At 40.9% G+C, this 13,289-nt stretch overlaps 1 protein-coding gene across 1 annotated transcript in view; it reads right to left on the bottom strand.

Moving 5' to 3' along the window:
• hcrtr2 (hypocretin (orexin) receptor 2) overlaps positions 1-13,289 on the bottom strand; it is a 43,413-nt gene that overhangs the window by 10,090 nt on the left and 20,034 nt on the right. Inside the window, exons 2-3 of the mRNA XM_078160918.1 lie at positions 8,965-9,131; positions 4,952-5,195 (exon numbers count right to left, since the gene is read on the bottom strand). Of these exons, the coding sequence (XP_078017044.1) occupies positions 4,952-5,195; positions 8,965-9,131 (411 nt within the window). The remainder of the gene's footprint in view (positions 1-4,951; positions 5,196-8,964; positions 9,132-13,289) is intronic.

Here is a 13,289-nt window from a genome sequence, read left to right as displayed (position 1 = left end):
TTATGCTTAGAGGATATTATAAAATTTTTACTCAAATATACCAAAACAATGTTGCCTATACTGGAGCTTTAAGTCGCAGATCTCTGTATTGCTGCTGGAGTGATTTCATCACAAAATGGTCTCTGGTCTAGTTCAAAACCTTTCTGGTTGTTTTCTTACAGTCTAGAAGAGTGATGAATATTAAGGCCCCAATCACACAGGAAGTGTTTTGCAGGTTGCAAAACGCAAGACGCACTACCTTGTTTTTTTTTTTTTAATTGAATGTCACTGTAAAAAAATGCTTGCTGTGCCTATTTATTGTTGCCACGCAACCACCCCATTATCCCCCTACCCTAACCTTCCTATGTAATCAATCTACCATTTTCTCTTTGATTTTTGATGTTAATCTTTATTTATTTCCCAGTAATCAGTATTGAGTTCCTAAAATGGACAGGCAGAGGGTAGTTGCTGTAGCTCTGGGTTGACGATGAGAAGTTGTCAGCAAAAAGTTTAGGCACAGGGAAAGGGAGATCTGTGTGGGTACACGAGACTCTAAAAAAGAGGGTGAATCACAAGGACTACCACCAGTTGGTCCAGCTTTGCCTCCATGATGGCTGTTTCAAGTACTGCACTTATATGCTTCAAGGCTTGCTAGTTTTCATTGAGACTGTTGTAAATGTGGTTTGTAAAGTCGTGTAGCTCTGAGTATCCAGCAAACGCTACCACCAGTTTCTCCTCCATTGATTACCATTGTAAACTTGTTGTCGTGACCACCACAGTCTCTAATCATCAGATTGGACAATGGGAAAAAAGCAGAGATGACGTGGGGTGCTTTGCTGCTCTGAGTTGAATTTTTTTCAACTTACAGAGTTCAGAGTGCTCTGGCAAGAACGACAGGTGCCTGGAGCGCAGAAATGCAGGGCGTGTAGCAATGCAAAGACAGCGAGCAATAAGCTTAATTCTCATGAACAGAGGCGGTCCTGGCTAGTTTTAGGCCCTGGGTGAACCATCCCCCGGCTCCATAAGTAAAGAACAGTCCCTAAAGTGCAGTGAGGTTTGTGGGCCGTTACCTGTCACAAAGAGAGAAATGTGAACGGCTCGTTTCTCCTCTGACACGCCACATACCTGTGTGCCGCCACGGTTCGGTTGTCCAGGTACTACTGGGCAGTCATGACACCAATGAAAGAGGAAATTACTGGACCTGGAGTCGGACTTCTCTGTCGCCGGTAAGCCGTTATCTTGCGCCGCAGAGCATTATGAACCTCTGCTGTGTTCCTGTCTGTGACCCCCGTTCAACCCACAACCGCCAGGATTCGCCTTTCCTTTCTGCTGCTGGTTGAAACGTGATAATAGGGGCGCCCCAGCGCCCACTCCACTAACTTGACGTGGAAATGAGTGGTAGTCTAGAAAACTGGCGAGTTTTGTTGTTTTTTTTTTTCTTTTTTTGGAGGGCGCTCGTGCACCCTCACATAGATTGCTCCCTGGGCGGTCGCCCACATTGCCCATAGAAAAAACCGTCCCTGCTCATGAAAAACAAAAAACACAGCTGCCTCCAGATGCTAAAATGCTTTCTCTGTGATCAGGGCCCATGACTCCACCATAGCTAACAGACCCACTTCACATTCTCATTTATTTTGTCTCCTTCTATCAGCAGAGAGCTATACACTGTAATTATTTCCTTCTTTATGTGTTGTATTGCTGCACACATAAATCTGCTCCAATTACAGAAAAAAGTGTATGGTTGCATTAACAGTTATTTAGGCATTACAGTAAATAGTGTGCTGTTTGACACATTCACCAAAGACCTTGAAAGTTTTGCTTTTTAACAAGTTTATGTGCTTCAAGAGCTAAAGCCATTTAATTTGACTGACCATAGGCCTTTGTGGGGCCCTTGGAGATAATTTAGCCAGACTCTTACCCAATTATGAAGTGTGGCCCTGATGACCTCAGCTCAGAAATGTTTAAATGTAAATGACTTTTTGGATTTGTTGGCTCTGTTTGTGTGAGAGAGGAAGGGATGCATTTCTCAGGAGCTAAAAAAACAGCTTCTCTGAATCATGCATCCACCCCTAAGAAATCAAATGTGGTTTTAGTGCTTGGCAATTTAAATCAGATGCAAGCCACGTGTTCCTGGTCAGAGATAAGCGGGAATAAATTTCTCTCTAGCTGTCACAAATCGAGCAGCAACTGGTGTCTACCCAGTTTTAGACACTGTGACATTTGGTTAAGTCAAAGGCATTAACTGAGTACAAAATTCGTTCAACAGGAGTACAGTTGGCAGGCAGTCAAATCAGGCAAAAACATCCAAAGGCACTGACGCAGGAAGGGATGTTAATCAGACTGACAGCAGGATGTTGACAACAGGTAGTCTGGCAGGTTGTTAGACATAATCATCAAAGAAAAACAGATTTTATGCAGGTAACAAACAAGTAGGACTAGGAATGGATAGAGCTCTGAGGCACAAGGATTACGCAGACGATCTGTAAAACCCTGGCTGTGTGAACTGCCCTGTATAAATACTGGGGCTGATAGCTGATGGGATGCAGCGAGGGAGGCAGATGGCTGAGTCAAATGGAGGCTGACTAATTGGAGGCAACTGGTGGACAGGTGAATGGAAAAGAAGAAGCGGATGCACCATGACAGACAGAACAATGTCTGCAGGATACCGCAACCACACACTTTCTCTCTGGAGACACAGGAGTAAAGTAAATTCAACAGCGCTTACATTTTGGCCCCGACATTGAAAATTGAATACATGTAACACTTATCTGGTCGGACAAAGCAGAGGGTGCAATTCTCGACCTATAGTGAGAAATACCTTTGAAGAACGATGCATAGAAACTGTGACTTAATTTCTTAAGATGTATGACTCAAACAGTTTTATCAGCACATATTTTGGGCTTGACAGCATGAATTCATCCCTTTAACAATGACTTAAGCTTAAATTATAGAAGATACATTACTTGGCAGCTACAAGCAAGCATCCACCCCTTAACTCTCTGTAAGAAAACGTTATATCAAACTTTGAGCTGTTATATTTAACAAATTAAACCATGACAATGTTTGACCAGTGGTATCAAGGAAATGCTACTCCCACTGAGTCTAATAAACACTTACGACTCCAAACCTTTTTCAAGATCATTTATCATTGTTGGTTGAACTGACAGAGAAGATTATGTATTAGCATATTGGGTTTAAACAGGATTTTGCCTCAGACATCTTCACAGTGTGCTTTAGCTTTGTGAGCTCCCGCCAGGAACACGCAGTTCTCAGCGGCAGTGTTTTGAAAACTACCACTTTATGCATACACAAGGATTCTGAATATTTCAAACTGTTTCAGTGCTCATTCTCCCCAGCTATGATACACCAGTACCAGCTGCACTTTCTTGTTCTGTCTTGCTGATAATGTTTGCTACACTCTGCTGTTCTCTGCTGCCAACCAAGAAAACACAAGTCTTTGTTGTCATGTTATAAGTTTAAAAAACGGTATCAAACATCACTATTTTCAAGGTATAACATCAAAATGAGAAATTCCAGCATCCCAACAACTTAGTGAAAAACTCTAGTGAAAGTTAAGTCAGGAAGACAATACTTTTCATGCTCAGGCTGTAAGTTTCTTTCTCACCCTGCCATTTACTCCTTGCACGTATGCTCACTTACTATCTCTAGGTGTCATTGTCTGGGTCTATCAATTGAGTCATCAGCTGATTAACAATCAACCGATAGCACAGCGACACACCTTCTCTGTCAGCCTATCATCTTAGTGCTCCTCAGTTTAAACGTGGTCCGTTCTCTGCCGTAGTTCTGTCTTGCTGCACGCCCTCCACCTCCCCATACCACCTAGTCTTTACAGATTCATCAACCTCATCCACCTCAGAGTCATCAGCCACCATCACCACCATTGTCTAGACTCCATGGGGGGGATTTATCCTGCTGCCACTCAAATGTCCCTCGATCATAAAATATCCAAGCAACGAAGACTGTTAAAACTTAATGAGCACAAATCACCTGTTCGTCTGTACACTTATATTCTGTATATTAATTATTATTAATTAATATTATCTTTACTTCATTCTTCTGTCTCTCCTGATTGAAATATAAGTAGTAAACTAGTTAGCTTGGCCTGCTAATATGTTTGTAGCTTACAACAGGCGCACTGTTTGATCCATTCCTTACACGCTTGCTCTTGTGTTTTCGGTCATGCCCTGTCTCCTAGAAATTAATTAATAATATATGACTAATCTGAAACAGGAAAAACGTTTTTGAGGGAAACATAATGCCAAGCAAATTAAGTTTTCTGTTAACATAATGAGGAAATGCTGCTAACATATTTGGTAAATCCCAAAAATGATGATACTGAATGTATCAACATTCTCCTGCAACACAGTATTCATTTGTAATGACAACAGCATTGTAATTTTTATTATAAACATTAAATTAACATTTAACCGTAATCATGATCTTTCTCTGAGCTTAACCAGAGTGCTTTTATTGCCTAAATGTACCGACAGACAGGAGTCTGGGTGCAAAGTTTTTCATTAACCGTCCTGTGTCAGTAAAGTAAGCAATCAGTGTTTTATAGCTTTTTAATCAATAGCTTGCCTCAATTACTGTAACCTAACGAAGGTGAGGTGGTTGAAAAGCTTTTTCTCTTGCACAGTTCTTTCCCTTAGTCAGAGACTTGCTTATCTGGACTCAGCAAAGTCATTCATCATACTTTATTAATCCTTTCAAACCCTGTGAAAGGTGCTCTAAAAATTCTAAAACAGCAGCTAAATGGCACAAGCCTCGCTCACTGATTTGCTCTCAAAGGGTTGTGTTCCTTTGCCAAAGAAACATTTCACTGAAATTCATTCTTTTTTTTTTTGTCTTTTATTTAGTGACTTGATCACAGTTTAACCCGTGCATCTGACAACAAGTGAGAGATTTGGCAAAATGCTGTCATGTTTGAGAGAGATTTGTGCAAACTAACCTCCCCAGTGTTCATCGCACACTGTGAACAGGCTGGTCTTGTTTGTGAGCTCAGGCAGCAGGCTGCTGCACTCCATCACAATGGCCTGAGGGATCATGATGATGCACGACACAACCCAGATGATAACAATACTCTTGCGGGCCCTCTTGGCTGTGCTCTTAAACATCAGGGGGTGGCAGATAGCATACCAACGGTCCTGGGCGATGCAGCTCAGTGTTAGGACTGATACAGAAACGGAGATGGTCTGGAGAAAAGAAAACAGTTATATAGATGAAACCAGTCTATCTATTCATCACTTTCTAGGCCTGGGGTGTTTAGAGATAAACAGAGAGATGACAAAGCATTACATTTCTTGTTTCTTAGAAGATTAAATCGATTTGCTTTCCGTGGTAAAGGTTAGGCAGATCTAAAATGTCTGTTTTTAAGGCTTTTAATCATCACGCGTTTTGTCTGCAATAAGAATAAGTTCAAACAGATATTCAGAATTAAAAAGCCTCAATGCCAAAACATCCTTCATCTATTTGTCAACATGATGAGTCTAACCATGACCGGAGGCATCAGGGGGATATGGAGCACCACAATGACTGATTTTATCAAGTTTTTTTTTTTTTTTTCATTACAAAGGAGTCAGAATATCAATCACTCGCAATCACCAAAATACAATGGCTGCACTTGCTTTCACAATACAGGATTGATCCCCTGTGGAGATCAAGAACATGCTGAGTTATTCCAGTATATCAGAACTGTAGTGGCATTATGGCGATCAAACCGTGATAGGGCAGGGGGGGATCACAGACAATCTTCTTTGTCTCCTTGATGGAGAGCAGTCTGCTCTCTTCATTATCTGAATCACAAACCTGCCTTGCTCTTAATGAGATTTTGGAGAAGACAGTCATACCAGATGAAATGAGATTTCAATTGCATGTAAAAACTGACTATTCTGGTGATGCTGTCATCCTATTTCAGCTGGTGTCTACAGGAATTGCAATGAGTCCAAACAGAGGCGCCACCGATTTCATGTGGGAGATGAAAATCTGTGGGATTTGGTGAGTTCAAGTCCTGTGGGAAATAAGCGCTCAGCTCCAGCATTTGGCATGTTCAGCTTAAGGATGTCAGCGGTGAAGTAAATCACCTTTGCTGACTAATTTCCTTCATTTGGCAGGTCTGAAAAAGAGGTGAGAAAACAGTGCCTTGTCAGCAGAAAGGGACAAATCCTCACATAATTGTCCTCTGCTGGACAGATTGGCAGGTACTTTGGGCTTGTATGATAGCCTCGAAATTGGTGGTGACCTTAAAGGCTGAGTACACTGAATGTAAGGTGAACACAGAAACCACTGGGAGTGGACAAGCCTGTAGGATATGATAATCAAGAGCAGCCGATCTGTAGGCACACTGTGATCTTGTCCTTCTTTGGAGAGGAATTTAAATATAAGCCTGGTGATTTTATACAGATATCATATGTTACATATAAGCTGGGGACACATGTCCACATTTTGAGAGGGTCATATGACCTGACAGCACTATATCCGCCGCAGATATCAGATTAAAAAGATAATGTTCGGCTCTGTCAGTCCTGGTCAGATATCTGATCACATGTAGGCACAATGTGATCACAAGCAGCAGATGTCCATTTACAAATCCTGACTTCCTGTGTAAACAGCAAGTTACGAGACAAAAAACAGTCGGAGCACTTCCTTGTTGCTTGTTGCACCACATACAATCCCGACCTCAATGTCCTCAATATTTTTCTCAATACTTTTCTTGGATGGTAAACATCATGAGGTCAAGGAAAGATGTAAGGTAGAATTTATGAGCAACCATGGTGCTAACAAGATGTGACTGCACTAATACTAGGCTACGTAGTTATGTAATGGCAGATATTATTGACATGGATTTGCCATGGTGAAACTACAGTACAATGTTTCAGACATGTATCACTAAAGGCGCATTTAAGATACTTCGCCCCATGTGTTCTTATCGAGCTGTTTCATGCAGATCATATAAAAGTGGACAACCTTGTGAAAAATATTACTTCATTACCAAGGTTGGAATTAAAACTTTAAAAAAGAAGTGCAGACTACCAGCCACAAAAGTCAAACGAAATGGTTGTCACATTGAGAACCGTTGCTCACGCTCACACTCCTGTCCACTCATATTTACTGACATGAATCCAAGTTAGTATGAATAGCGTTGTCTCTTTTCGTAGAGATGTTTTTCTCCAGGGTGAACAAAGAAGCTGAAAATGGAGAAAATTCTTGATGAATAGAAGTGAAAGGAGGCTTCCCAAACAAATGCGTTTTTACACCTGGGCAAGGGCATGTCTTTGAACTCTGCTCAGTGGTGTGAAAATGCATGTGTTTGGGAAGTGAGCATAAGACTGGGTAAATAAGACTTGTATTATACTGCACAAAGTTGTGTGAGAGTTTGTGAATGTATGTTTTGATATAGTTTTGCTTTTGTTAATGCAGACCCCCATGACTTAATTAATTTATTGAGAATTTTCTCAGTGTTTGAATAATTCATTCACTGTGGAGACATATAAGGAAAACAACCTTTTTTTCCCCCATAAATTCAATGTACCAGAAGCTGAGTAATAGATATGAAAATATATTCTTATTTTAGCAATTTATTTTTCTTGTGCTGCCTTAAGTCAATCCCTCCTGTTTGCTACAAAATTCGATTACCTGCAATTGCAAACCCAATACCTAAACTATGTGACTGCAGTTTCAAAAAGTCAGCATTTATTCATGACACGATTTCGTGGAACGTTTCACAAGTTCTTTCAGGAATCAGTTGCGTCATTGGGAGTACAACATACTGTGCTGCAGATGGAGGTAGCAGTACAGTTTCACTTCTGGGGTATGGTCCCCCCTGAGGCGATGTAACACTGCAGCATGGAAACAACTTGCAAAATGTCACATGAAATACAGGAAGAACTGAAGTAATTCCCAAGTGGGAATTCATTGGGGGGGAAAAATGAAAATAGAATGAGATGGCCCTGGTGAATTTTGTAGCTGAAAAAGTTACAGTCTGTGATTAGAACACATCAGCAGAGTGAATGTAACCATGAAGGACTTTAAATAGGCTGCTAATTCAGTGCTGCCCTGTCATAGTCCAGGGTGTACCCTGCCCCTTGCCCAGTGTCAGCTGGGATAGGCTCCAGCACACCCACGACCCCTAACAGGATAAGCAGTTATGGAAAATGAATGAATGAATTCAGTGCCATGTGGTGTGATGTGTTTGGCAAGCTGGCAGCCAGTGCAGCAGAATAAATTCTAAAGTTTTTGTTGACAGCTGCATCCATCCAGATCATGTTGTGCACACCACACAATTCTTTGTGATATGATGGAGGTTCTCAGTTTGATACAGGTGTGTGAACTGAAGATAATAGGATTTGTTGTTGTATAGGATGCGGGCTTTGTGCAGTATAATGTAGGATTTCACTCCACTCCTTCAACACTGAGGTACTGCACACATCGTCGAAGCCTGCAGTGTGATATCAAATGGATGCTTGTTTGTGGCAGATGTGTTGGCACAGTGGATGTAATGGAATTTAAAAAATGTGGAAAGCAAAAGATTTGCCCAAGGCACTCATTAAATCACCATGGGATAACATCAAAGGTCTCACAAAGTGCACGTCCCATGGGATTTGAAAAAATATAGATATCTATTTTTCCCTCATAAATACAGAAAAAAATGTAAGAATAATAGAAACACAGGTCTTGTATTGTCTGATGATCCCCCCTGACTTCCAGCTTTGAGGAGAAGCCAGGTGGAGTGGAGGGCATCAGTGAGAGGAGGTTCACCTGAGCTGCTGGGCTGGGAAGCCTTTAAAGCTTGCCTGCATTATCCTTCTCTTCCTTCCCCTGTTTGTTTGGTTTGCTTTGTTGCATTGTAACAATCACTCATCTTTGCACACACCTACTTTACTGATTTACGCACAAGTGTTTCAGATCAGAACAAGATTTCAAATATACTATTTGAAAAAGCAGATTTCAAAGTGGATCTCTTACCTGCAGATAAGGCACAATTTTGCAAAGAGTCTTTCCAAAGAACCACGTCTCTGTGATGTCTACCACGAGACTCGCAGGCAGGCAGATGATGGTGACCAGGACATCGGCGAAGGAGAGATTCACTATGAAGTAGTTGGTCACAGTGCGCATGTGGCGGTTTTTCCAAACTGCAAAACAAACTGAAAATGATGCAAAATCAAAGACCGCCTGAGGACTCAATTACAGCAAACATTTATCAGACAAGTGCAGAATATTTAATGGTAACCACCGCTATCTTAAAGACACGCTGTCAATCATAGTTTGAATTAAGAATCAGTGTTTACGTTGTTGTTCCCGTTGGCAAATTAATTTATCAGGAATTTACATACAGACAACTAAAACTGAACGCGTAAAGGTGAATTACATCCTGAGACTGTCAGATTTTTTAATTCACAGAGGAGAATCTGCATCACATATCTCAGTCCATCTCTCACCCAGAACTGGAACATTATGGTTTCAAAGTTACATAACACCATCAGAGAATGTCAAATACATCCACTGTGTCTAATATACCACACATGGTATAAAGACAGTACTTTAAATGTTAACTGGCTCGTCATCTTATTATTGCTTTGCCTGGTGAAGCATGCAGCTTTTTTTAAGCAAATTCATCATGTACAGTAATTTGAAAAAGAAGAATAAGGGAATATGTGGATTTTATGACTTCAAGGTTAGATATGACAATTTCTCCACAATTTTTTTTTAACAACAATACATGCAGTATATTCTGTACCTAATGCCTGCTCGTTGGATGAGTGCAGCACATTTATAAATAAATTACATATTTGGCATCATTTTTAAAGGTCTCTGAAAAATATTTAAGAATGTAGCTCAGTGGTGTGCCCAGTTAATAGTGCTTGCCTGCATGTCATAAGTTTGCAGTTTAGTAGTGTCTGTTTGGTTTAAATGGTTTTAAATGTCCAATGGTGACTGTTAATCACATATTTCTTTTAGAATATATTAAGCTTCAATATTACATTTTGTTTCTGACCCTTTCTGCTGAAAAGACTGATCAGATGACTGAGTGTGTTCAATTGTAGCTCAGAGGATGCCATTTGGATGGTCTCAGAACACAATAAAATAGCTACAACAAAGTCCAATGGGGTAAGAAACACAACTATGGTAGGTTCAATCATTCATTTTCAGTAACTGTTATCCTGTTGGGGGTCGCAGGGGGCTGGAGCCTATCCCAGCTGACATTGGGCAAGAGGCAGGGTACACACTGAACAGGTCACCAGACTATCACAGGGCTGACACATAGAGACACAACCGAACCATTCACACTCACATTCACACCTACAGCCAAATTTAGAGTCACTAATTAACTTGTGTGTCTTTGGACTGTGGGAGGATACAAACTCCGCACAGAAGGGCTCCCCCACCACCCCAGGGCCCGAGCTCCCACCCCGGGTTCAGACCAGGAATCCTGTTGCTGTGAGGCAACAATGCCAACCACTGCACCACCATGCCGCCTGCTATGGTAAGTAATTGTTCTCTAAGTTATGTATAAATGCCTGTTTCCCCTATAGGATCTCAGCAATCTCACAAACTTGGTCTCTACAATAAGACCCAAGTTGTTATAAACTAACTGGATAGTTTCAAGGATAGACAAAGAAAAATTGTTTGTAAAAGCATTTTGCCCTCTCTTTTTTCTGTGTACACAGCTGAAATTGGCAGTGTCTTTTTTATATATTTTTTTTTTATAATAAGTACTTTGCTTTCTCCTGCAGAAACAGAATTGTGAAGATGAGTACATGATGTATAATTTTAGTAAATGTAGTGTGCAACTGGGGCACAGCAATTCTTGAGTAATCACTCATACATGGCATAACCTGTCTGCAATGTCAGTGTATAAAATGACAGAGGGAATCTGGATGGTGGGCGGGAAAACTATGCCTACACTGAGAAATATACACGCTTCTGAAAAGAAAGTATTTTTATAAAGGTATTTTAGGTGGCTTGTGATAAAGTGCTGGTGAGCAGCTCCCGAGAGGGCACCACTGTGACTGAAGCGGCTGCAGGACTGAGAACTACTGGTGGGCAGAGTGGAAAATAGTTTACTGCCTGAGAGTTCAAACAAGACAGATGACAGAGACCACTGTGGGTCCCAGGTGTTCCAGTGATCAAGAGACGGAGAGAAGAGGTCCGCTTTGGGGAAGAAAGCCCTCCACTTAAGCATCTACCTCTTCCTGTATGTACTAAATGCTTCAGAGGATATCACTTCCCTGGATGGCATTTAAAAGCCCCCATATAGCTGTTTTCAGGGGCTGTGTTCCATTTGACCGTGCCAAGATGTCGCTTGTTATGCAGTAGCAAGGGGAGGAAAACCCACTTATGAAGAGTGCAGGCAGTGTTAAAGTGCCGCAACACATCTGCTGCCAGCACAGTCGCCAGGAGAAAATGTTGGCATTGAATGTTTCTGCAAACCATGGACACATTATCTCACACTCTCACACACAACTATATTGTGGTTAACATGTGGTTAGATTTAGGCACAAAATTATTATTATAATATTTTGGCTAGAAATACCCTGTTTGGGGGGCATAATCCTGGCAAGAAAGGCAGCAACATCTTGGTGAAAAATAATAGCTTTTTGTGCCACTATCTCTGCCAACAGGTCACCACGAAACACCCACATTTGAAGCATAAAAAGCAGATGGAAACAAACTGATAGGATGCTACACAACACCTATAATTGGACATTAAAAGCTAAAGCAAACACAGCAATGTCTTGCAAAAATACAACTGGTTTTGTTAGTCTCAAGCAGTGGTCTGCAGCTTGGCACTTTTTCATCTGGAGGTGGAGAGAATTGTGAATGAATGGCCAGACTGCTGCCAAGCTGCAAACCACTGCAGACCATTGTTTGAGACCAAAGACCAACTACACTATTTTTTTTAGCGAGCTTGTGTGTGATTGTGGTGTGATATTTTAGGCTAAGACATGCTCTTTTTAGAAGCATAACCAAGTGTTTTTGTGCCTAAAAAAAACACACATTTACCACAGTGTTGCTGAAACATAAAGTTTCAACATATCTGCAAAATAATAATGTACAAATGTTGCATATTTGTGGTTTGCAGGAATATAAAGCCAACATTTCTTCTGGCAGTTGGGTTGCTGCTGCCTAGGGTATGGAGAAAGCATGTCACCACTAGTTGAAAGGGAAAGCCAGATTGCAACTCTTTACGTGTGCACAGAGCAGAGCCTTTTTCTTTAGATCCAGCCACTACAACCATGTGAAATATATGTATTTTTCTAGTCTGTGTTGTACACATCGCTCTTGCTTCATCTGGTGTATTGTTTATTTGCTGTGAGCCATCAATTCAAGTTGACTCAACCGACATGTGCCATTTTTCAAGACTATAAAATTGAAGCAGCCGCATGAAATTCAGCAATCATTCATTTTATCGATTACACTTGTGCTTGTTCTACCTCGTTGTGTCAAGATGTTGTACAGCCTTGCAATTTTGCTAGTCAATCAGACAGAATCCGTGAGGTGAATATTGTTGGACAGTTCACCATCAGAATAACATTTTCTGCCTCTGTTCATCATTGAATCGAATACCAAGCACAATTTGTCTGATTGCACCTTTATACCAGGTCATCAAACACAACAAACCAATAAGAATGGTCAGAGTTTGGCAGCCATAATAACTGGAACAGACATTTATTCATTGATTAATATATTGCGTGTAGGACATGTTGATCAATAATAGTCCTGAGAAGAGGTCTTAGGACTATTATTGATCAACAATAATAGTAGTCCTGAGAAGAGGTCTTATCAGGCAACAGAAGTGTGTAGGGTGGACCAGGGGTGTGCAGGGTTCATAAAGGGACAGTTCACCCCAAAATCAAAAATACATATTTTTCCTCTTAGTGCTATTTATCTATATAGATCGTTTTGGTGTGAGCTGCCGAGTGTTGGAGATATCGGCTGTAGAGATGTCTGCCTTCTCTTTAATTCAATGGAACTAGATGGCACTCAGCTTGTGGTACTCAAAGAAAGACAAGAAAAAGTCGTCGGCTGATGGTGAAGTTTAGTCGTCAGAGACTAAATATATGTAGTCTATTATATATTAAAATTTGACTGTTAAGTTATTGAAGTATTTAGCAACACAGAGACTTGTGGTCAGTGGGATGTGAGGATATGTACAGATGTGAAGCCCTGACTATATCTGACTGATCTTTAATAAAAGCTGTTGTCCTGTTTTGTTTTTTTGTCTGTGTAGTTGAGGGGACAGCACTGCTCTGCGGCAGCAAACTGATATGATGCTGATTTACATGAGA

Source organism: Epinephelus lanceolatus, chromosome 17 (assembly GCF_041903045.1).
Source record: "Epinephelus lanceolatus isolate andai-2023 chromosome 17, ASM4190304v1, whole genome shotgun sequence".
Taxonomy (NCBI): Eukaryota; Metazoa; Chordata; class Actinopteri; order Perciformes; family Serranidae; genus Epinephelus; species Epinephelus lanceolatus.
This window is presented reverse-complemented; position numbering and strand designations above follow the sequence as displayed.